The sequence below is a fragment of the Sphaerodactylus townsendi genome, linkage group LG16 (assembly GCF_021028975.2).
Source record: "Sphaerodactylus townsendi isolate TG3544 linkage group LG16, MPM_Stown_v2.3, whole genome shotgun sequence".
Classification (NCBI taxonomy): Eukaryota; Metazoa; Chordata; class Lepidosauria; order Squamata; family Sphaerodactylidae; genus Sphaerodactylus; species Sphaerodactylus townsendi.
In genome coordinates, this window is record NC_059440.1 from 33369884 (window position 1) to 33394611 (window position 24728).

Below are 24728 nucleotides of genomic sequence, written 5' to 3' on the forward strand. Positions count from 1 at the left end.
GCATTGATGGACTCAATCCCAAATCATGAGGACTAGAAACTTCCTTTTAGAAATGCAATCTGTGAGAAACCAGCTGATGGCGTCTGTTGTTTGGGGTGCTTTCAATTCTTACTTTGGAGATCAGAATATGGAGAGTATGAAAATGTTTCCTGTTCGGGTACTGAACGTTCACAGTAATGTGAGGTCTGCCTTCCGGGGTCAGATCAAAGCCTATCTATTGCAGTACTTTTTCCCCACTGGAATCTCACAAAGTTCAAAGGTCCTTACTTGCTGATTGACCCCAGGATGGCATTCTGAGATACATTGCCTTTGAACATGGAGGTTTCATTTAGTTGTTATGGTTAACTGGTCAGCCTAACCTTCTTGAATCTGTGTAAATCTTTTTAAAAGGGTGTTTCACTTGCAGGCCATTAACTCATGTAGTCGCCCAGAAAATACAGTGGGGTTTGTGGGATATGTTAACCTTGGGCATAAAGCCAAATATAGTATGTGATTGCCGCAGAATGAGAGTTTAAATTGGTTGGGGTTTTTTTTCCTTCTCCTTGTGCTTGTTAAATGAGAGCTGCTCATGAAATAATGTTGGAGACCCTCCCTGGAATCTTGACTCAGGATTATAGACAATGTTCCCCCAAATGTCACGTCTTTGAAAGGAGCTAAATATAGGTGTTTTTCCTGCCTCAAGCTCTCTCTCTCTCTCTCTCTCTCTCTCTCTCTCTCTCTCTCTCTCGTTTGTTTGTTTGTTTGTTTGTTTGTTTGTTTGTTTGAAGGGAACTGTGACTACAGAATTGTCCAGATTCAGGGGAAAGTATGGGGAAGGGAGGGAGACAGCCTAAAAATCAGATCTTGATTAGTTAAATATTATGATACTTAACAACTTGGGGTGAAATGTCATGGAATGAGTGGAGGGTTTTTCATCATTGGATCTAGGGCAGGGGTCTGCAACCTGCGGCTCTCCAGATGTTCATGGACTACAAATCCCATCAGCCCCTGCCACCATGGCCAATTGGCCATGCTGGCAGGGGCTATAAGTTATAGTCAGGCGCCTAATCAGCTCAGGTATCTATGAACCTATTGTCTTTTATTTGAGTAGGTTGTCATCCCACAGCCTGAGTGTCTCCCCCACATCTGTAAAATGGGAAAACTGCATAAAACTAGCCACGCAGTTTGTCCCTGGAAGGTAATTTGATCACTTGGTGAAAGAGAGAGGGAGCTGATTGGTTAGAAGAGCTTGTTCACGCTTCGTGGCTCCCCAGTGACCTCCGAATTTAGCAAATCTCCATTGAAATTGCACTCCCCCCAGCTCCTGTTGGGGTACTCTGCCTACCATCAGTGTGTGGCAAGTTCTACAGGGGTCCATAAAAATAGCCTATGCTGAATTGGGCCAGTGGTCCCTCCAGTTCTGTGCTCTGTCTCCAAAGGGCAACCCATGAGCAGGTCAGAATCAATCAAGAGAGGGCCCTCCCCCCAGCATCTTGTAATCAGTGGGACTCTTGCTCCAAATATGGAGATCAAAGGACTGGTGGAGTTCTGTTGGTCCATTTAGTTTGCTGGTTCTCCTGGAGGCGATTTCGGGCATCTTGGATGTGGGTGATTTCCAACCTATACTCAGGGAGGCAGGGCTAAACGATGTCACTTCCTGTGGATTGGTTGGGCTCCATCTTAGATCTCCAGTATTCGAATGACACAGCAGTAGTGAAAGCTTTAACTCTCTCAAGAAATAGAACAGGAAGTAACAAGAACAGCGTAATAAACACATAACAGAACATTGAAACGTCAAGAAACCTCGATAAAAACTACTAACGGTTGTCGACAAGTCTGCCGTAACTCTGAAGAGTACTGAAAGTATTAGTATATCTATACCTAGATCTGTATGAACTAAACTGGAGACTGATATAATCTCAGGGAGGGCCAAGATGCCCTCATCGCCCCACAGGAGAAGGCCCCTTCAGGGTAATGTCCGGGCGTTTTAAACATACGCCCCTGGTATTCTTTGGCTGTCTCCCATCCAGATACTCGCATCTGACTGACCCGAGGTTACCCAGCAAGTTTCCAGGGCAGAGTGGGGATTCAAATGTGGATTTCCCAGATCATACTTGAAGGTTTTTGATTGCGTAGTATTTTTGCCAAGGATAAGTGCAGTTTGCAACCTGAGAAGCCCAATGGATGGCAAAGGGGGATCCCCTTTAGAAGACTTGATAGGCCACCTTTGTGGTTAAAGAACATATCTAGCAATCTCCAGTAACTCCAGAGTTAGTAATACACAGGAAAATCAATAAAAGGTGTAGGAACCAAAATACCAAGGTAAAAGAAATAATAAAAACTTGATTGACAAATGTAGCAGAGGTCTTTAAAACACTGTGCTATGGACACCAGCTAAGCAGAGTGGGACCATTGGTCCACCTATCTCAATATTGTCTACTCTGAGTTTCTGCTGTTCCTATAGGATTTTGGGCAAAGAGAAATTGTTTCCAAGAGTTGCCACTGCCTCTTAATCAGCAGTTTGATCCCAGGACGTGCTGCCAGCGGAGTATGCCCTCTTCAAGCTGTGAGCCCGCTGAAATGCACAATGTTTGGACACGTACCTTATGCCAAATTAATTTAAAATTAATTTATTTAATTTGATTAATTCATACCCTGCCTTTCTACCCAGTAGAATAGCTTACATAACTCTTATCTCCTCCATTTTAGCCTCACGACAACCCTGTGAGGTGGGTTAAGCTGAGAGAGTATGGCTGTCCCAAGGTTACCCAGCAAACTTCCATGGTATGCGCAAGGATTCGAACCTGGGTCTCCTAGATCCTAGTCTGATAGTCTTAAACACTACACTGGCTGTGAGCTGAATCAGACCACTGGTCCACCAGTTGGTATTGTCTACTGAGGCTGGCAGTGGCTCCTCAGAATCTTAGTCTGAGGTTTCTCGCATCACCTCCTTCCAGATCAGGGGTAGGGAACCTGCGGCTCTCCAGATGTTCAGGAACTACAATTCCCATCAGCCCCTACCAGCATGGCCAATTGGCCATGCTGACAGAGGCTGATGGGAATTGTAGTTCCTGAACATCTGGAGAGCCGCAGGTTCCCTACCCCTGTTCCAGATCCTTCAACTGGGGATTGAACCTGGCCCTTCTGCGTGCTGAGCTGGTGCTCTGTCGCTGACCTGCAGCCCCTCTGTACGACGATCCTTTATTATTTGCCGCAGTTGCGCAGACAGCTTTGCAGTTCTTGTTTTATCCAAACTAACATCCTCGTGGGGTAGACCGGACTTGAGAGGTCTGTCCCAGGCTATCAGGGAGCCTTGTGGCTGAGTATTTGAGCCTGTGGGGTCTCCAAAAACCCAGTTTGCATGAACCGGGTGTGTGGGTGTGTGTGTGTGTGTCACGCAGAAGCGTCTCCTGATGGCTGCTGCTTTGGAAGACCCCCAGAAGCCTATACTAAGAACGGCTGTCTTAAAAACTGTGGACATCCGCTACTGGTTTGGACCGTTGTTGGGTGGCCGAGGGACCCAGTCCCTGGTAGGTTTACAGCATTTGCTGCTGTTGATTGATGTCAAACCAGTCGGGTGCCTGCCCTTCCGGTGTGGGGTTGGAATGTAAGTTCATCCCAAGCCCATTTGTACCTCTTCCCCTCCTGTCCACGTGGACCATCTGTTTCCTGCATAGGAAACCTCCATGTTTAAAGGCTGCGTACCTCAAGAATATCATGCAGGGGACAAAGAGGAGAAGTCTGTTGGGCTTTGTGAGATTCCAGTGGGGGAAAGTAACTGGAATAGGTGTCCCTTGGCTAGGAAGAAGGTGTGTGTGGCGGGGGGGGGGGGCATGATTCTGATTTGCAGTGAGGGTCTTCTGGTTCCTCCGCTCGAGCACCAGAGATTAGAGAGCTCCGATCCCTCGGCCGTGGGGGGGTTCCTTCCTTTTTGATATTCCGTCTCCAGCTTCCAGTTCCTTTCTGTCCAGTCTCTGTTTATTCGCTAGACTACAGTGTTGCCATGGCAACAGGTTACTTTTCAAAGGGGGAACATCTTGTCATTATATTTAATCCACTGCAGCTGAAGAGGACTGAAATATTAAGTTGTTACTATGGATACCACTTTGTTACATTGGTTTCCTTTGGTGTCAGATTTCATATACAGTGTTAGCTTCTTGTTCTGCTCAAACCCTCCCCCCCATCCACCTCATCAGACCTCCTCTAACCCCCCCACCCCTTTTCCCATGGAATAAACAGCCCATGCTTTCCCTCCCATTAGGACTGTAATTGCTCTCTGCTGTTATAATTTGGCTCCCCCTCCCAACCCCCAACCCCCCTCCCAGCAGCGTGGCTGGAGCTGCAGTAGGAAGAATTTCCCTTCCATTTGCAAGCTTTTGCTACAGCGGGGGAAATAGTGGGAAATGGTTCAGAGGTGCCTCCTTTGGGAAGGATGGTGGTGTTGTGGCCTTCTCCTGTAATTACAACTAAATATTCAGGCTACAAAGATCCCTTCCCCCTGGAGGAAATAGCTTCAAAGAGCAAACTCTATGGTCCACCATCGATTCTAGGTTAAATCCCTCCACAGATCCCCTCCTCTGTATGCGCTGCCCCAGATCTCTAGCAGTTTCTAAGGCTGGAGCTGTCAACCCTGTTTTCCACCTTGCAAGACGAGGGTCCTCTGCAGCCCCTTTATTTCCCCCCCCCCCCCCCACCTCAGCATGTGGAAGTGATTTACCTTTCTTAAACTCTTAAAAACAGGGAAGACAAGGAATGTCAAGAAATTCAGGGTTTTTTCTTCTTCTTATTTTCCCTAGAGGGCCATTTAGGTTGGGTCTTGTTAATGTGAGGTCAGCTCAGAGGGGGACTTCTGTCTGGGGCTACGGTGGCTCTCCATAATCCTGGGGGGAAAGGGGTGGAGGTAAGGTAAAGTTAAAGTTTCCCCTTCAGTCGTGTCCGACCCTGGGGTACCACTGCAAGCACTGATTTCATAGGCAAGCCGTTTTTGTGGGGTAGTTTGTCATTGCTTTCCCCAGCTATTCTTTATCCCCTAGCTATGTGCTAGGTACTCATTTACCGACCAAGGATTGGATGGATGGCTGAGTTGACCATGAGCCAGCTCATGGATATCTGACCCACAGGGGGCTCGAACTCCTGACCGTGTGAGTGGCAGTGCAAGCATTTAACCAGAGGGAAATATGAAAAGTTGGGGGCAATTCCCAGGGCCTGCAATATGCACTGAAAAAATCCCCAGCATAAGACATTTTTTGAAAAAAGCAAACAAAGAGAGTAAGATATAGATGATGGCAAATTGGCCATCAGTAGCTAATCACATGTATTGTGTGATTGTGTGTTTTATTTGAGAGAGAGAAAGATGCTATCCTAAACCCCTTCAGGTGTCAAGCAGCAGGTACAGAATGCATCAACAAAATATAATTAATTGAAAATGGGTAGATTTTTTTAAAAAGCAACGAAACAGACTAAGTAACTACATTACTCTTGTGCAGCTCTCTGCTGCAGCATACAGCAACGATGGCTTTAAAAAGTGGATCAGCCAAATGTATAAAGATTGGCTATGTGCAGCCTCCCTGTTCCAGAACTGTCTACCCCAGCATACCACTGTGGTAGACTGTTCACTGCCCCGCCTATGATTCTCTGTGCTCTGAAAGTGGTATCCCTCCAGATGTTATGGACTACCGTTCCCATCATCCCCTACCAGTAGCTGTAGTCCATAACATCTGGAGGGCCGTAAGTTTGACACCTGTGCTCTAGGCTCTTGGTATTCCTCCATGGTGAAATACCTGCATACTTTGCATTGGGCAGTACCATGTAAAACCAGGTGAGTTGAAACAGGCAATACCTGGAAGGAAAATGATGCTCTGTCTGGACTGGCGCTTGGCCCAAGTTCCAGGTGAAGCCCCAGCTCCGACTTGGAAGTGTTTGTAACCAGGCCAGACATTAGCAAGCTGCCCGGTGGGCGTGGCCCCCTGCTGGGCCCTGGCAGAACAGCATGGCTCTTCCTGCTTCTGCAGTCATGAGTGGCTCACCAGTGGTGCTTTTATGGCAGGGTTAACCTGGGTGGGGCTGTCTTCAGTCTGCTTATTCTCAGCAGCAGCCTCCAGATCCACCGCTGTGTTTCATATTGGCCAGGGGTCCCCAAACTTTTTAAACAGGGGGCCAGTTCACTGTCCCTCAGACTGTTGGAGGGCCGGACTAAAAAAAACTATGAACAAATTCCTATGCACAAATGATTGTAAAATGTTTGATTTCACCTTTCAGCCTTTCTGTCATGGTCTATTTTTAGAACAGGGACCAAAGTATGTCAAGTACAGGGTGGGCTCCAAATATTGTTGGGGAGGCTGTGGAATACCTTCCCCTGTAAAAAAAAAAAAAAAAAGCAGAACTTTCCCAATGAAACATTCCATCTAACCCAGGATCAGGTATCTTCCTGGAGTTCCATGCTTTCCTCCTAGCAGCCAGCGAAGCGATTAGCACAGCCTGGCTGATGCCAATGGGAGTGAGGCGGAACAGAAAGCCTGAGAGCAACACATGGAGTAGCCGAGAGGGAAGGGTGGAGCAGGCGTTGCCACATGTAACGTTTCCAACTCTGGGTCAGAAAATTCATGGAGATTTGGGGGTGCCATCATGTAACTGCAATCAACAGCCGTTGGGGCCGGTTCCTCCTCTCCCTCGAGCCCCCACTGCACATGAATGGAGCCATCACCGCCATGCCTGGTGGGCCGGATAAATGCCTTCAGGGGGCCACATTTGGCCCCCGGGCTGTAGTTTGGGGACCCCCTGATATTGGCGAAGAGCGGCTGCCTCTGCAGGATCCCTGAGCAGCCCAGGAATTGCTAATCTGCATTGAGTGATCCTTAGATTGCTTAGGCACGGTGGGCAACTGCCTGGCTGGATCACAGCAGCTTCCACTGCAGCAGTCCCAGTAACCAGTTGGCAGGAGGTGATCCATCAGGAATTGGCCGGTACCTCATTAGTCTACCCTCTGCCCAGCCTTAATTCATAGTCCTTTCTAAAAATCTGGACTGTGGAGCACGGGGTTCCAGGAATGACTGACAGATGAGAGGCAGACTGAAGTCTCTTAGCACCTACAAAGGCGAGCAGATGACTTGAGGCACATGCTTTTGGGAGCCAGGCCCCCCTTTATCAAACGTCTTGTCATTCCCCTCCCCAAGAGGGAAGGGAGGAAAGGAGGTTCCTGGCAGTGGGCACCCCAAAGCCCAGCATAGTGAGGCATAGCTGAGTTAAATCTCCTAACAAGCCTTTTGAAAAGGACTCCTTCCCTTGGGGGTTTGGGCTGACGTGGCTCCTCCTCGGGAGTTGGTCATTGTCAAATTAGGAGAGTTTTTTTGGGGGGGGGGGTCTTGAGTGTGCTGGGCAAGGGAAGGGGACACAGAAGCTTTTTTTTTTGAGATTTTCCATCAGTGGCTCCTACAGGGTGGAATTGATAGGAAGGTGGAACCAGTTCTCTGCTGTTGCACTTGGTTGGCCTTGCTTAGCTCATCATAGTGTTGCCAAGTTTTATCAATATTCTCCCCTCCCCTTGAGTTTTAAAATTCAAAGCTGCTTTCAGAGGCTGAAAATTGTGCTGCGTTTTCAACCTTAGGACACCTCAAGCACAGGAGCGCTCTCTCACGGAGCAGGCGGACCCTGTGTCAGCATGCCAGGCCGCATCATGGCGGGGACGTGCTCTTATTCTAGTCGCCTGAATTAATGCACCTTTTTAAAAGTCTTGCTGCAGGGAGAGGAGCTCACTACCACTTGGTGAACTTGCCCAGTCAGGGTGAAAATGTGGCCGCAACAATGTGAGCCTCTGTTTTCCCCGAAGAGCGTTCCCAAGACGACCACGCTGAGTTCCTTTTGGTAGATTTCTTTCTGGGCAGGCAGCCATTGTACCGAAAGGTGTTGCGATAAAGGGACGGATTTCGCAGCTTGTTTTTCTTACTGTAAACGCAACGGTGGGGATAAAAGAACCAGGGATGAAGAAAGGATGACACAGAGCGGCCTGCTTTTCCCAGCTCTGCGAACACGGGTTTTTATTCATTCTTCCCCCTCCTCCCCTTTACATAATAAAAGTGTGTTTCCTCTTCCGTGCCTTGCTGTGAACTCCACGGAGAGAGCGCACAGCGCTGTGGCGTGTTCCCGGTTGCAGATGTTGCTCTTTTGGAATCAATTCTGTGCTGACAGCAGGACTCAAGCAGGCCTGTTGGAAAAAGAGTAAAACTGCCCCTGTTAAACCTTGAGTGAAAAAATTACTTCGAATCTCATCTTGATTTGAGATATTACATAATCAGGGTGCCGCAGCTTGAATAACACATAAGTCAGGTTTAGAAGGCATTCATTCCCCCCCCCCCTTTCTCCCCGGGAACACACATGAAGCTGCCTCATGCTGAACTGGACCCCTGGTCCATCAAGGTCACTCTTGTCTACTCAGGCAGACAGCTGCTCTCCGGGGTCTCAGGGGTCTTTCGCATTATCTACTACCTGATCCCTTTAACAGGAGATGCCGAGGATTGAACCTGGGACCTTCTGTGTGCCAAGCAGATTCTCTGCTGCTGAGCCACAGCCTCTTTCCTGCCCCGTGTTTCTGGTCTGCTTGCAGAGCATAGTGACTAGTATTCGTGCGGTTCTTTTTAAGGTTCAGAGTGCTTTGCGTGTGTTACTTTGCCTTAGTCCTTACTGTGTGGTATGTCAGAAGCATCATCTCCGTATGGCAGAAAGGAGACAAGAGAGAGCGCAGCTTGCCTGGAACAACTGGCAAAGCCCTGTTAGAGGTGACATTTGCATGCCCGCCCCCCCCCCCCCCGATTTGTTGGTTAATTCCTCCTTCGGCCCTCTGCTTTCTCTGGCACCCCACCCTGATCCCAGTTCCAGAGGGCAGTCAATAGAGAGAAAGGCCAGCCTCCTTATGCTCAACCCAGGGAGTGAAGCAGCAGCACCTGCCCTTGGTTTGTGTCCTCTTCCTTCTGGCACGTGTGAAGACTTGCTCTTGCAGACACAACAGACATGCCAGTGGCAGGGCTGGCTGGCTGGCTGGCTGACTCAGTCAGGGACTCCTTCTGCATTATTCAGAAGCTGCCTGTTTTGGAGGTCAACGCTAGACCGGCCTGGCTCCTTGGCACAAGCAGCTACGGCTGTTGAAGCTGTCAGGAGGGATGCTCTTCCTGTGGCTTGTGCAGAGCAAACGAGAAGAGAGGAGAGGGTGTGTCAGGCAGGAGCTAGACCGGCCCAGGTTCAGATTCTGCCGAGTCATGCAGCTCTCCGGCTGCCCTTTGCTGTCTCCTGCTCCCTCCAGCACAGTCTACTACTTCATAGGGCAGTGGTGACGAACCTATGGCACTCCAGATGTTCATGGACTACAATTTCCATCAGCCCTTGCCAGCATGGCCAATTGGCCGATGGGAATTGTAGTTCATGAACATCTGGAGTTCCATAGGTTTGCCACCACGGTCATAGGGTTATTATGAGGACAAAGTAGACATGGGATACATGCTGTCTTGAGAGCCTGGAGAAAGGGCAGGATAGAAATCAAGCCAGTAACATAAATGTAAGCATTTCATGGGAAGATGTTTTTTTAAAAGCCAAATCTTTGTGGCCCGTTGATTTGAGAACATCTCAGGAAAACTGTCTCCTTTTGTGCCCAGCTGGGAAAGAAAACCAGATCTTCCTAGGCTCCACTGTCAAAGACGAGGCGCCCAACTGACCTGGTGGCTGAAGTGTTTGAGTGTGCCCAGGAATGCCAGTGATGCAAAGCCCCAGGCAGGAGAAAGGGACAGGCATGGGGCAGGCTGACTAGCAGCTGCGGCTGGAAGCAACCCAGGCCATTCAGTAGGTGGCACCCTTTGCACACAGCTCAATGCCTATTGCTGGAGAATCAAAGGCGGGTGGGTGGGTGGGTGGTGGTGTTTCCTGCTCTGTTCCTAAGCCACAATTTGCTTGTGTTTTAAACTGAGCATCCTGCTTGCAAAATAAATAAATCAAAATCCAATTGGTGTTTGAGGGTTCTTTCAAGCAGCATGTGTAGATGTCTGGGAAAGCCCTGAGCCAGCTGCTGCAGGCAGTTTACTAGAATTCTACCATCTTGATGTTGCTTCTTTGAAAAAGTGTTTCACGTTTGGGCAAACAGCAAGTAACAGCCGTGCTGCCTTGCCGGGTAACATCTTCACAATTTGAACAAGGACCTTCGCATGCAGCTGGTGATAACAAATTGTTGAGAGATTTATGACCCCACTTTGCTCAGCCTTCAAAGCATCTTGGAGATTAAACATTTTACAGAGCGTCAACAATATATATTCTGCTCTCTGATGTTTCTGTGTCTTTTGATTGCAGGAGGTTGAACAGCACACAGGGCGAAATCCGGGTCGGCCCCAGTCATCAGGTAAGACTGATAACCATCACCTGTTTCCTGTTCCATTGTAGCAAAAGGTTCCACGATCCCTTTGACCTGGGAAACACAAGATGTCATTCGAAAGCTTTCTGTGTTTTGCAGGAGACAGGGCACCTTAATTTCATAACAGATGCTATTGGGCTTTCTACTGTGTCTTAGCAGCCTGAACTCTGACATTAGATCGGCTAAGCTAGAGGAGACTGTGAGTTTGCTGAAAACAAAGGACACCCCCCCCCCCAGATGTCAGAACAGGAAGAGAAAACAAAAGGGAGAGGGAAAGGTTATGATTGGTCAGCACAGGTGGGTGAAGATGCACATGGGTGGACCCTTGGCTCACTGAGGACATATCTAGAAGGCTGCCTGATGATTTCAGGCCACCCTCTCTCTGGTCTTGTGTATGTCACACTGCTTCCTCTCCCAGGTCTCAGGCCGGTCTTGTGAGATGCCACCATGGCAGGGATCTGTTTTGACCACACAGCCCAGAAAAGCCACAACAGCTGGTGGATTCTGGCCATGAAAGCCTTCAACCTCTTTTATTACCTTCAATACGGTCCAAAAATGCTCAGGCAGTTCAGTCATGGCTTGTTTCTTCACACACCGTCCTTTTCGTTTGCCTTTTCGAACATTTCCAGGCGAAGCTTCCGGAACTGCAGCCGTTTCCTTCAGGAGATAGTGATGCTGTGACACAGCATGAGGAGCTGGTCTGGATGCCCGGGGTCAACGATTGCGATCTGCTCATGTACCTGAGGGCCGCACGGTAATGTGAAGCCAAAGCATTTATCTGGTGCTCGTTGCGGTAACTTGATTGGATGGTCCCCAATGCTGTGGACAGAAAGAATGGCATGCCTCCTATGCAGGATAAAATGTTGCATGGATTTACTAACATCTAGCCCGATCTTGTCAGATCTCATAAACTAATTAGAATCAATCCTGGATGGGAGGAACCCCCCCCCCCCCCCCCCGGAAGCCCAGGTCTGCTCTACAGAGGCAGGCAATAACAAACCATGTCTCTTGCCTGACCACCCCTTGGATGGGGCCTCCATGAGTTAAGTAAGAGGTGTCCAACTCTGGAGCTTCAGATGTTCATGGACTACAATTACAGTCAGGAGAATTCCCATCTGAAGTGCCAGAGTTGGACACCCCTGAGTTAAGTGTACCTTGATTGTGCTTCACATCACCACATCTGTTCTGACAAAAAATCAAGCACCATTGCTTTATTTTATTTTTTGTTTAGCTTGTCTGGCCTAGGCTTGGGGCTGTGTATTTGTGTGTGCGGGTGGGTGTGTGGGGGATTACAAACAGTATGGCAGAAATCAACAGCCTGGACTTTTCTTTTCCTTCTTGAAGGAGCATGGCAGCCTTTGCAGGGATGTGTGATGGAGGCTCCACGGAAGACGGCTGTGTCGCAGCCTCCCGCGATGACACGACACTGAATGCACTTAATACAGTACGTTCTGGTTGTGGGGGACAACTGTGTGGCTTTTTGAGGTTGCCCTGACTTCCTGGGCCTGTGGGGGGGAGGGGGGGCAGTCTTTGAGCATGCCAGCAAAAAACAGACAGGAAACAAACAGGAATGTCTTCCAGGTTGTTTTTCTCCCCTGTTTTGAACCTGTAAGATTGCCTTATACAGAATCAGGGCCATCTGGTCCATCCACCCGCCCAAGCCTCAGGCAGAGATCCTTCTAGCTGAGATCCTTGCAGCTATAGTGCTGGGGGCTGAATCCAGAACTTGGGAGGCAAAGCACTGCATGCAGACAGACTAGCCAGTATGGTATAGAGGATAGAGTGGCAGAATAGGACCCTGGGCGACCTGGGTTCCAGTGCCCACCTACCACGGAAGGTCTCTTGGTGACCTTGAGCCTGTCACAAACTCTCAGCCTAGTCTCCTCACCGGGTGGTGCTCATCTGTGGCTTCTCATTTGTTTGGATTCTTCTGCTGCCCGAGAGCTTTGAGAACTTTACTTGGCCTCATCTAGGGCAACTAGAGGGATGAAGGTAATTCAGTCATCCCCTGCACTTGGAGAGAAGCAGTAGAATGGACTATACCACCTCAGAGTGCGGGTAGGGAGGTCAGTTTTCAGTGCTTCCTTCAAAAGCAGTCTTACCATAGGAAGGCTAGCGCAGGGATTGTGGCTGGCCTAGAGCCTTTTCTCTCTGTTTGCAATGCTAGTTTGTTTAACTGCAGCAAGGCTTTTTAAAAACATGGGCAGTGTTTAAAAAAATGGCACCTCTCCCCTTGGCTCATGCAGGGCATTCTACCATCTGAGGACTCTGCCACCTCATTCTGCATTATTCTGGTCTGTGGACCAGACCTGGCATCCCTTCAACTGGAGATGCTGAGGACTAGCCCTGGAATCTTCTGCATCCAAAAACATGCTCTGCCCCTGAGTCACTCCCTGCTTGGGAGGGTTTATCCTTTATTACTTGGAGAAATGGAACTGGGTCTCCATACTGTGCTAAGAAGAGTATGTGTGTGTTTAGAAGTGATAATATGGAGCCCAAAAGATTAATGGCAAAAAATTGATAGGCTATATGATTTCTTATTATGGAAATGCAATAAACTTCAGAGCAGCACTTCACATAAATCAATCCTGACAAGCTTCTTTGCTAGTGTTTTATTTATGTAATAATAGGGTGCCGTAACCTTCACTATGATTTATTGTTAATTACACCTCATAGAAATGAAGAGCGGGGAAGTTTTTTGCTGTGCAGCATTGCATTATCTAGTCCAACAACGCCTTCCAGGGATTATTTGCTTAATAGCACGGGTAAATTTCAGCGTTTCGTGTGTGGCGGGGTGGGGATGGGTGGTTTATTTTTTTCATATATTGCAGGCTTTCCGGTTGCATTGTAATTCTTTCCTTTGGCAAATCAAGTGGGACAGAAAATGTTATTTGCAAATTATTTGTCTCTTTTTAATTCATGTGGTTCAGGGTTTGTTTAAGTGGGTGACAGGCGGGTGTGTTTATTACATTTTTTATTCTGGCCTTCCACCAGACACATGTAGGCAATGTACTTATTCCACCTTCCTTCTATTTTATCCTCCCTGTGTGGTGGGTTCCATTGAGAGCATGAGCGTGATTGGCTCAAGAGCATCCTAGGTGAGTTTGGTGACTGAGACAGAATTTTGACTTCCAAATATGAAACAGCTCCCAGCTCAGTTGGGCAGCTTGGACTAAAAGCCATGTCTCAAGAACAGTATAGCTCCCCTTGGAGGCAGACAATAAGACAGAGCTATTCCGCAGGGCCTGCAGTTGAAGACCACTACAAGGAACCTGTTATCCATCTTGCCTGGCTTCCCTTTCCCCCTTTCCCTTTTCCATCCCTCTTCCTATTCCCCCTTTTCTTCCCTTCCCTCTTCTCTCCTCTACACCATCCCTGCTACTCATTTCACCCAAGGCGCCTTCTTATAAATGGAATGTTGTAAACGTGTTTTTAACAGATGTTTCAATTTTTTTTAATCTGTAGATTATATTTATTTGATTGTACACAATGATTGTTAGCTGCTCTGAGCCCAACTGTGGGAGAGCAGGGTATAGATCTAGTAGAACTAAACTGAACAATGGCAAACCACCTCTGAATGTCTCTTGCCTTGAAAACCCCACCAGGTGTCACCGTAAGTATGACTTGATAGCAAAAAAAGAGAAAAAGAGAAATTAACTGTGATGGATAGGTAGATAAACATAGTCTAGTGAACTGTGGAAGACTGGGTGCTCAGCCTTCGAGCAAAAAAGGGAACAGGCGTGTGTGCAGCTTTGTCCCCTGTGATTGGCCTGCAGTTTTAAGGCTTTGGATTGGCTGGCAGTAAAAATCTAAAGCCCAGAACAGTCTTCCCAGCTTTAATCATCAGGTCATGTTTTGCGGTGTTTCGGATCCTCCTTCTAGCAAGCAGTCTCACAGCTCCCAGGTCGGTGACATTCTAGTTGTGGGATTGGATACAGCCAGTCTGCCTGACAAAATTTTCCTTTTGGAGGCAGTTGAGATCTTTGCTGAATCTCAGTTTCCTGTCCCTACTTTTGATATTTTTTTAAAAGTTCCTCTAAGGACAATCGCAGGTGACTCCGCTCGAGCCATCTGCAGATGCACGTGTTCGTGCCTCGTTCTTTAGAAGTGAGAACAGAGAAAAGGAAGCATTAAGACTTGCCTCAAAGACTGCTGGAGACAGAACTGACAGAGCCTGTCTTTATTAGCTTGCAGATCAGCAGGCATAAAAAGGCAGATTAACGAGAACAGCAGAAAACATCCAGGCAACTTAGCAAGAGCAGAGATTTTTTTTCTTCTAAAAAATTACCCTTCAGCACTGTGATGGCACATCTCAAATGCACGTGAATGCATTCCTTCTGACAAAAGTCTAAATCTTGAAAAAGCCTTTCTTTCCCACCATAATAGGGTGAACCCAGTTCTTCTTAATATCTGGGAGCCCTGTAAATCACTTCCTTAATTAAAATTCTTCAGCGGTAAGCTCACGTTCAACAGCTGTGTCTCAATACAGTTCTTCTTTAAACAATTTGCCTTCTGTTTGTTCTTGAATGCCCCCTCCTTTCAGTAAATATGGTTCAAAATGCAACGTGCAGGTTTTTGTATACCTTTGTGCAAGTTCCTTCAAGTAGGATGTCACTACAAGCTCCCCTTTTCCTCACAAGGATTGAAAAGCTGAACAGTCTCCCAGCTTCACCCCTGAAACTGTCGTAATAGTTTGGTCATGAGATAATCAAGTCACTTATAATATCTAAGTGGCATAAGGGGTTGGCTGTGCATTCTTCCGTTTTGTTTTCACCACAGCACTGTGAGATAAGTTAGGCTGAGAGAGGACGACTGGCCCAAAATCACCAGTGAGCTTTGTGGCTGAGTGAGAATTAGGGTCTGGGTTCTCTTGCAGGCTCAGGGCATCTTGGTGGGTGACTCTCCACCCCATTTCAGGGAGGCAGGAAACAGAATTTCGGCACTTCCTGTCCAGGCTTGGCATCCATTTTAGCCAGTATTTTTCCTGCCTAGAATAGAATAGAATAGAATCTTTATTGGCCAAGTGTGATTGGACACACAAGGAATTTGTCTCCGGTGCATATGCTCTCAGTGTACATAAAAGAAAAAAGTGGAGTGTACGGAATTCTTGGTCGCTCGTATCTTTATTCTTGTCCTTCACGCTTATTTTCCTTTCAAGTCTGTCAGTGTCCTTACGTTTTGTCTAGTTTGTGTTTTAGCGGTAGATAGAGATCCCCTCAGGGCCTCTCCCCACCCAAACTCCAAAATGGCCGACGGCCGTTTTTCTTCCCCTCAGGGATATCACCTCTCTGCGGCAGAAGCCGTCAAAGCCTACAGTCAAGGCTCTGGCAACTGCTATGAACGCTGTCTGTTTCTGCCAGTAGCCTTATAGAGGAAGTATTTGCAGACAACATGTCTGTCTGTTGGGCTGCCCCCACCTCGATTGGAGAACCGCACATCCTGTTGAGTTCTTCCACATCTTTGACTGTGCCATCATCCCAGGAATTGAGGGGACAGCAAACTAGACACCATCCTCTTCCTATGGGTATGGGATTCATTCAAGATCTATCTTTCTGTTGGCAAGTAAGATGCTGGGGGGAAGTTTGGCCTGGATGATCCCATCTTGAAACCTGACCAACTGGCTACTGTTGGGTTCTTGCTTCCAAACTCAAACTCTGCTTCCACTGATTGACTTTTGACGACCTTCCTGCGTCCTCCTAAATTCCCAGGCCTACCTGCTTTGGAAGCAGATCTCTTAGGTGGATTTCTATATGTTGCTCTATAACTTTAAGTTGTGCTGTGTTTAATTTCCCATGTTTCTGACAGCCAAGTACCCCATCCTCCATGCAGATTTTTAAAAATCCACAAGGCTGGGTAAGGCCATGTTAATATGTTTTTCTGTAACCCCAGAGCCTCCCTAAGTGCCTCTAGTTCAGGGGTAGGGAACCTGCGGCTCTCCAGATGTTCAGGAACTACAATTCCCATCAGCCTCTGTCAGCATGGCCAATTGGCCATGCTGGTAGGGGCTGATGGGAATTGTAGTTCCTGAACATCTGGAGAGCCGCAGGTTCCCTACCCCTGCTCTAGTTTGACCTCTGAAGAAGGCAGCATACCCAGTCCTCAGAACTGGTAGTCTGCTTGCTATCCCCAAGTGAAGAGCATTTTAAGGCCCTTGCATCTGTTCCTTAGTTTATGCAAATGCCTGAGCCAGAGATTTTTTAGAAATCCTTTCCTACTGCCTGGTGGAGAATGGGTGTCCCAGATCTGCCAATCTGCCTAGAATTTCAAACATGACTGCTTCCCGCTGTGCAGAACCCAAGCAAACTAAGCTCTGAATTTTAGGAGGAAACTTGCCACCATCTTCTGTGTATGTGTTGTAAACATCTCTGAACTCTGGAGGAAGAATGCTGTTTTAAAAGTGCAGATTAGATGTTCTCAGTGTTTTTCCCAAAGGTGTTTTTTTTAATAGGTACGATTGGGTATGTAAGTAAGTATGAGAAGGGGGAAAAAGCAGAAAGGAAAGTGGAAGAGAAAGGTTAGCTAGAGGCTGCAGAGAGTCCTCTCCCTATGCAAGGCAGGAAACTAAGCTGGCCAGCTACAGGCTAACAGGTCCAGAGGAGGGCAGCCAAAATGGTCAAAGGTCTGGAATCCATGCTGTACGAGGAGAGACTTGGGGAGCTGGGAATGCTTGATTTGGTGAAGAGAAGGTTAAGAGGTGACATGATGGCCCTGTTTAGATATCTGAAGGGATGCCATGTTGGTGAGGGAGCAAGCTTGTTTTCTGCTGCTCCAGAGACTAAGACCAGGAGTAATGGATTCAAGGTGAAGGAAAAGAGATTCCACCTAAACATCAGGGAAAACTTCCTGACAGTCAGGGCTGTTCAACAGTGGAATGCACTACCTCGGAGTGTGGTGGAGTCTCCTTCTTTGGAGGTTTTTAAAGAGAGGCTGGATGGCCATCTGACAGGAGTGCTTTGATTATGTGTTCCTGCATTGCAGGGGGTTGGACTTGATGGCCCTTGGGGGTCTCTTCTAACTCTTATGATTCTGTGAGATAAAAAGCAGAAGCTTATCCCTGCCTCCCTGAGCGACCAATGGGAATAACCCATGCTTGAAGGTGCCCTCCCCTTCCTCAGAGCAGAAGGACCCTTCACAGTAAGTAACCAAGGCTCATTTTCATCTGATCTCAGTGGACTTGAATCAGAACGAGGTCTTCTCACTTGCACAGTTCATGTAATCAGGCATAGCGTGGTGTTTAACTATGTACACGCACATGGCTCTGGCCTGAATGGTCCAGGCTAGCCCAGTCTCATCAGATCTGGAAGCTAAGCCGGGGCAGCCTTGGTCAGTACTTGGATGAGAAGTCCACGGTCACACCATAGTGGCAGGCAACGACGAACAACACGATACCACCTCTTTCAACAGGATGGTATGCCAGCACCTGGCCTCTGCCTTATGTGTTGCTGTGGTCGGTGCTCAGATGTGCCTGTGAGCCTAAAGAGACATTTCACACACTCTGTTGTCTCGTTTCCTTGGGGCAGACTGGCTATTCAAACACACCCGTGCATTGCTTTAAACCACAGTCATCTTGTGACTGTAGCCATTGAGGGTGCTGCTAACCCTGCTCTGACGGACACTTGGCGTCTTCTGTTGCAGTCTTGCATGGGAGAGCTTCAAGTTAGCCTCTCAGTCCTTTGTGCCCTAGTGTGGCAGCAGTGTGTATGTCTCTTTCCCTTGCCTTGCAAAGGAAATTGTGTTCTGAAATCTAGTTGTGTTCTTAATGGACTCCAATTATTTAGTATTATAGCTGGAATCCAGCCCCCAACGCTGGCGGTGGCTTTCAGGCAAGGGCTCGTAATGACTGTAATTGCAGAAGAGTGCCTTGCCAAAGCAGGAGCTGCCAGATGCGATGCCGTGGTGATGCAGGAAAGGTCACGGGAAAAGGGACGTTTAAATTAAGTTATAAATTACAGCTGAAGAACAATATTTTGATGTGTGAGACCCGGGGATGTCAGAGCAGTGAGATGTAATTCATGGATTCATTACTGAGCAGAGGTTCCTGACAGCTGAGCCATGCCAAAAGGAGAATTTATTTGTAGTATCATGCAGCCAGAAAATGGCAGCTCTATTGCGGAGCGGGTGTGGAAATCCATCCCCACCCTCCAACCTTGCACTAATGTGGCATAGTTTATTCTAATAAGTCCTGTCTGCAATCCATGCGGTTTAATGTCAGTTGTGATATAAATGAGGAATCTGGGCAGGAGTGAATTTGGAATGTTCCCTGTGCTTTTGTCACAGGGTGGAGGGGAACAAATATTATGTTGAAAGAGCTACAGTGAGGCTGTTTCCCTTCCAGTATGTGGAGGGGTGGTGCTTGCATGTGCACAGGAACGACTGAGGGGGTTCTTGAATGGTGGGCTTTAAAACATGAAGGCAAAAGGGGGTGCCTTTTTCTCATTGTTTCCTGTCATTGAGAATTCTGATGGGCAACCTGCCACCCCCCATTTGCAAATCCTGACAGGCACCACTGAGGATTTGGAAATACCTTGGGGAAGACTGGTGCACCAAATATTCTTTCTCTTGTTCTTTTGGTGTCAAAACATTCTAAACCGTGTTTTAAACTTAGAATCCATGACAGTCCTTCTGGCAGGGATTCCTAGTTGACAATGGAAGCTGTCCTACAGATCTCTCCTTGGTACTGCTTTCTGGAGACGCTATGCTAGATTGCCCAGTGACATGTCTTGTTAAAAGGCAGCCTCGCGTGTATGTAACAACTCCATTCTGCTGCTGGACAGCTACCCATCCTGTTTTTGTCCCACCTGTGGAGCACCTCTGAGCTCATTTCCTGTGGAGACCCCGTGTCTCCCACAAGCTTTGTGCCAGAGTTGCTTTTGAACCCCCATCTATCCAGACCAGCCCTCAGAAAGGAAGTTTAAGAAGGTCTACCCAAGAACCACGTGCAAGATGCTCCTGAGCTCTTCTGAAGGGTAAGACCAGGTGGTTGACATTTTGCAGCATGTGGCCAAATAGATACCTGCCCAACATGGCACCTGGGCACCACGGGAAAGCACAGGCTTGTCACCCTCAAGTAAAAGAGAATTCAGGAGTCTGTTTCTAACAGAAACCCCTTTCATTGTTGATGCTGGTTGCCTTCTGGTTCCTGGGAGATTGACCTAATCTGAAATCCTCACCACAGCCTAATGCTGTGGCTGTTTGCCATGTGAAGTCTGGTCTTGCAGTGATGCATCATGACCACTAAGGTGACTGCGAGCTGTGTGTATTCTGCTCCTTCTTGTTTCTGCTTTCCTAGCCTCTTTCTGAAACAGGAAAGGAAGAAAACTTCATTCCGCTCCTTGAGGCAAAAAATAGATTTGTTCCATGAGTCATGAAAAAGAGGCAGGAGCAAAGCCTCTCGCAGCGTGAAAACTGCTACTCCGTTGCTAATGCTTTAATTTCTAATAACTAGGCCTGCTTGGAATTCACACCCTTGACTTTGAAATGTCTTCTGCCTAATCCCAGATGTGTAGGGGCTGGCTAAGGTTACTTAATGAATCCCATCCAGTGGTGGCTGTTGAGAATCTTTGCCCCTCCACCCGCAGCTCATAACATCTTTAAACTGTTCAAGGTGTAGACAGACCACCTGTCAACCCCCTGCCAGGATTATATTTCCCTGGCTTCCAATTATGTGGCCCCCGTGGCCACACCAACAGTTCTCTCTTTCAGGACAGATACTGTTTGTCCGGAGTGGTAGGAGCGAGCACCTCTGGTGTCGTTGGCGGATCTGGGCCAGCTGAGGGTCAAAAAAATGTTGAGGACCGCTGTGGAGTGGTTCTACCCAGTGCTACAAAAAGCAGAAAGGGGGCCAAACAGGGCAAAAGTCCTTCGGGACAAGCAGTGCTAAATTTCATTAAAGCGATAAAAGCACCATCCATTCAAAAGAGGCAATAAATGATCCAGTCAAAAGGAGGAATGTGGCCACTGACCATTGTCAACTGCTGATAATTCCATAAAGGGGAATGAATCCAGATAGGTTAGTTTGAAAGTAGAAAACACTTTTGGGGAGCTAGCCATCCTCCATCCCTGTTGAGTCCTGGTTTGGTACTATCAAATCTGCACGTGAAGATCTGCTTCCGTTCAGGGTTGACTATACCGAGTGAGAGAGACCAGAGGTCTGAGTTGGTACGATGCAGCTTCACCTGTTCCACAGCGATTCTATTTCCCAATCCTCGTAGGGTGGAAGAGCTCACTAATCAAAGCAATCAGTCAATCTCTGGCTCATTCCGCACATGCAGAATAATGCACTTTCAAACTGCTTTCAGTGCTCTTTGAAGCTGTGCGGAATAGCAAAATCCACTTGCAAACAGTTGTGAAAGTGGTTTGAAAACACATTATTTTGCGTGTGCGGAAGGGGCCCATGTGTGTATATATATTCCTGCACCCACAATATGTGTGTATGCCTTGACCTGGATGGCCCAGGTTAGCCCAGTGTCATCAGATCTGGGAAGCCCTGGTCAGTATTTGGATGGGAGACCACCAAAGAAGGCCAGGGTTGCTACACAGAGGCAAGGCAGTGGCAAACCACCTCTGCTTGCCTCTTGCCTTGATAACCCCCCCAGGGCCACTGTAAGTTGTCTGTGACTTGTTAGCACTTTTCACCACCACTATATATGTGTGTGTATGTATACATGTGTATACAGCTTCCTAATAGGAAATAAGCAGATGTCTTCCCGTTTCCATCACTGCGGCTGGTTGTAGCAAAGGAGACCAAAGACAGTCTTCTGTTTCTGTCCCAGCAGCTGTTGGACGTCCTGAGTTGCCTGCTGAGATTTTATTTCAAAGTCAGGCTATCAGTTTTCTCTCACTATTCATTTTAGTGTAATTTAAGTGTGTGTGTGTGTGTGTGTTGATTTAAAACTCAACATGCTAATGTGTAAGCAGGGTAAAATGGATATATGCTTAAAGAATAAATAAAAACCTCACTTTTCTTCTTAAAGAAACCGCTGGCTTGTCTAATTTTACTGGGTTTTGCTGGATCCGCTGTTGACTAATCAGGTTACCCTGCAGATGAATTGATGCCTTTGTCCAGAGGCAACCCGTTCCATGCAATTCCCATCCCTCTCTCCTTTGTCTGTCTGTAGAGTTAATTGATTTCTTGTCATTCCCTCCTCCCCGGTGCTTGCTCTTTCCACCGGAGACATTATCAAGGGAGGAAGCGTAGCCACAAACAACAGGCCCTGATCACTCCTAACATTTTTCAAGTCCTGGAATACCTGTTTAGATCATACCACAGATTCAGGTAGACTTCTTGATTATCTCCCTTGCTGGGCTGTGCCTGTTTGTGGCCCATCCTTCATGTGCCAGAGCTCAGCGGTGGAGCGCAGGCTTTGCATGCCAAGGGGTCCAAGCTCCATTTCCTCCCATAAAACAGATTTCAGGCAGCAGAGCTGGGAAAGAATCCTACCCAGGGCCTTGAGCAGTAGTGGCGTAGGAGGTTAAGAGCTCGTGTATCTAATCTGGAGGAACCGGGTTTGATTCCCCGCTCTGCCGCCTGAGCTGTGGAGGTGTATCTGGGGGATTCAGATTAGCCTGTGTACTCCCACACACGCCAGCTGGGTGACCTTGGGCTAGTCACAGCTTCTCGGAGCTCTCTCAGCCCCACCTACCTCACAGGGTGTTTGTTGTGAGGGGGGAAGGGCAAGGAGATTGTACGCCCCTTTGAGTCTCCTGCAGGAGAGAAAGGGGGGATATAAATCCAAACTCTTCTTCTTTTGGTCAGTATTGAGCAGGATGGGCCAGCGGTTGGACATCACCCAGAGCAATTTGTATGTCCATGGACTCCTGTAGTTGGGGTAGGCCAGGGGTCTGCAACCGGCGGCCCTCCAGATGTTCATGGACTACAAATCCCATCAGCCCCTACCAGCATTGATTGCCCCTTCCAGGCAAACGTGATTCTCAGATCCTTTTAATCATTTTATTCATTGTGAGCAGGGGCTGATGGGAATTGTAGTTTATGAACCTCTGGAGAGCTGCAGGTTGCAGACCCCTGGTATAGATGCTCCGACCTGGATGGCCCAATCTGTTCACATCTCAGAAGCTAAGCATGGTTGGCCCTGATTAGTACTTGGATGCCGAAGAGCTGCAGGGCTGCTATGCAGAGGCCAGCAATGGCAGGACCACCTCTGTGTGTCTTTTGCCCTTACCTGCATGGCTCAGACTAGCTTGAGCTCATCAGATGTTGGAAGCTACCCTGGTTAGAATTTGAATGAGAGACCCCCAGAGACATCTCGGGTTGCCACACAGAGGCAGGCAACGGCAAAACATTTCTTTGCTTACAAACCTTACCAGCTCCCTGAAAGTCGTCTGCGGTTTGATGGAGAGGAAAAAAGCATAGATTCTAGAAGTTGTTTTTAAGTGTTAAACTGTATTTAAATCTGATAAGCTTTCCTTTTTTTAAAAAAAGTCTCCATAATATGGAATTCAAAGGAAGGAAAACTCTGAGGGCTTCCAGCATGAGTTGCAAATCTGTCACCATTAAGGAATGTTTAACTATAGCCTTGCCAAGTTGCTTCAGTAGGTAGGCTGGCTGACCATCTTACGATTAGACCAAGGGTCCATCAAGTCCAGCCTTCTGTTCACACAGCAGCCAACCAGGAAGACCACAGACAGGAGGACTATCACAGCAGCCTCCTGCCTGTCCTTCCCGATATGAAGAGGCATGCTGCCATCTTTTGCCTGGTGCACCATAGATTTCTCCATGTGCTTGGTTGTGTGTGAAAATGCAGCAAAAATCAAAACTGTTCAAGATTTGGAATGAACTTCTCAAGCGTGCCTCCTTCCTCTTCCTTTCCTCGCTGCCAAGCACATCCTGAGCTGAAAATGGACCAAGTAGATGGGAACAAGAGAATGCCACAGAGGAAGTGACCCCTTTTAAAGACTGCTTAACTGGGTGTTTTCCCCTTTCCGTCAGAATGTTTTTTTATGCTGATGGAAAATGCTCAAATCTTACCAAACCCGCTTTGGCATCACATCTCTCTTGGGAAAGGCTTCAGAAAAAGTGAGAGCAACTTTCTGCACTCCAGCCTTCTTTCAAACCGATCTCTTTTGCTTTTATTGTCTCCCCCTTCAGCTACACGAAAGCAACTACGATGCCGGCAAAGCTCTCCAACGCCTGGTGAAGAAGCCCGTGCCCAAACTCATCGAGAAGTGCTGGACCGAAGACGAAGTGGTGAGGAATGCCCTTGCTTTTTTCTTAACCTCTCTTCTGATCCCTGCTTTGAGGTGGTGGGGAACCACAGAGGAGAGTTGTAGGGGGAGGTGTTTCCTGTCCCTACAAATCAACAGCTGCAGAATTGATTTGTTAGCAAGATTGATTCGTTGGCACCTGGTTTGCCAAAGGGAAGCAGTTTCTGGCACCCCAGTGGCATGTTCTGCTGAAAGCATGAAGCTGGTTCCTTCCTCCTGGGGAGGGCTTCCTGCTGCTCAGCTCTCATTGCCTTGAGCTGCCTCCTGGTTTGTTTTGCTTGGGCATTTCAGATATTGCTTCAGCCAGCTGCCGGTAAAAGGCTGGCCAATGGGACAATCTTACACGCTTCTGCTCACCTACTGGCACTATGGAACTAAGTAAAGGACAGGGTGGAACATCCCCTCACATCCTGTTGTGCTGTGCAAGGTGGCATGACAAGGAGACAGGTCACCCCACCCCCCTTGATGTCTTTTTCCCTTGATGCCTTTTTAGGGGCCAATACCAATTCACTTTGTATTAATTGCAGAAGGTGGGTCCTAGGAATTCCAGTCAAAGTGTATTAGAATTGGGATCCCTCGGCTGGCAGCTCCCTGCCCTCCGTTAGGCATGTACCTAATTGAGGGACTGGAGCACCTTCCTTATGAGGAGAGGCTGCAGCGTTTGGGACTCTTTAGTTTGGAGAGGAGATGGCTGAGGGGGGATATGATTGAAGTCTATAAAATTATGCATGGGGTAGAAAATGTTGACAGAGAGAAATTTTTCTCTCTTTCTCACAATACTAGAACCAGGGGGCATCCATTGAAAATGCTGGGGGGAAGAATTAGGACTAATCAAAGGAAACACTTCTTCACGCAACGTGTGATTGGTGTTTGGAATATGCTGCCACAGGAGGTGGTGATGGCCACTAACCTGGATAGCTTTAAAAAGGGCTTGGACAGATTTATGGAGGAGAAGTCGATCTATGGCTACCAATCTTGATCCTCTTTGATCTGAGATTGCAAATGCCTTAGCAGACCAGGTGCTCGGGAGCAACAGCCGCAGATTGCTTTCACCTCCTGCATGTGAGCCCCCAAAGGCACCTGGTGGGCCACTGCGAGTAGCAGAGAGCTGGACAAGATGGACTCTGGTCTGATCCAGCTG

The 24728-nt window shown here is 47.8% G+C and overlaps 1 protein-coding gene across 11 annotated transcripts in view; it reads left to right on the top strand.

The window, feature by feature from the left end:
* Window positions 1-24728, top strand: part of RERE (arginine-glutamic acid dipeptide repeats) — a 302330-nt gene that overhangs the window by 183148 nt on the left and 94454 nt on the right. For all 11 annotated transcript variants that reach the window (XM_048519246.1, XM_048519248.1, XM_048519251.1 and 8 more), the window contains 4 exons: window positions 10306-10354; window positions 10996-11120; window positions 11711-11810; window positions 23472-23570. In XM_048519246.1, the coding sequence (XP_048375203.1) occupies window positions 10306-10354; window positions 10996-11120; window positions 11711-11810; window positions 23472-23570 (373 nt within the window). The remainder of the gene's footprint in view (window positions 1-10305; window positions 10355-10995; window positions 11121-11710; window positions 11811-23471; window positions 23571-24728) is intronic.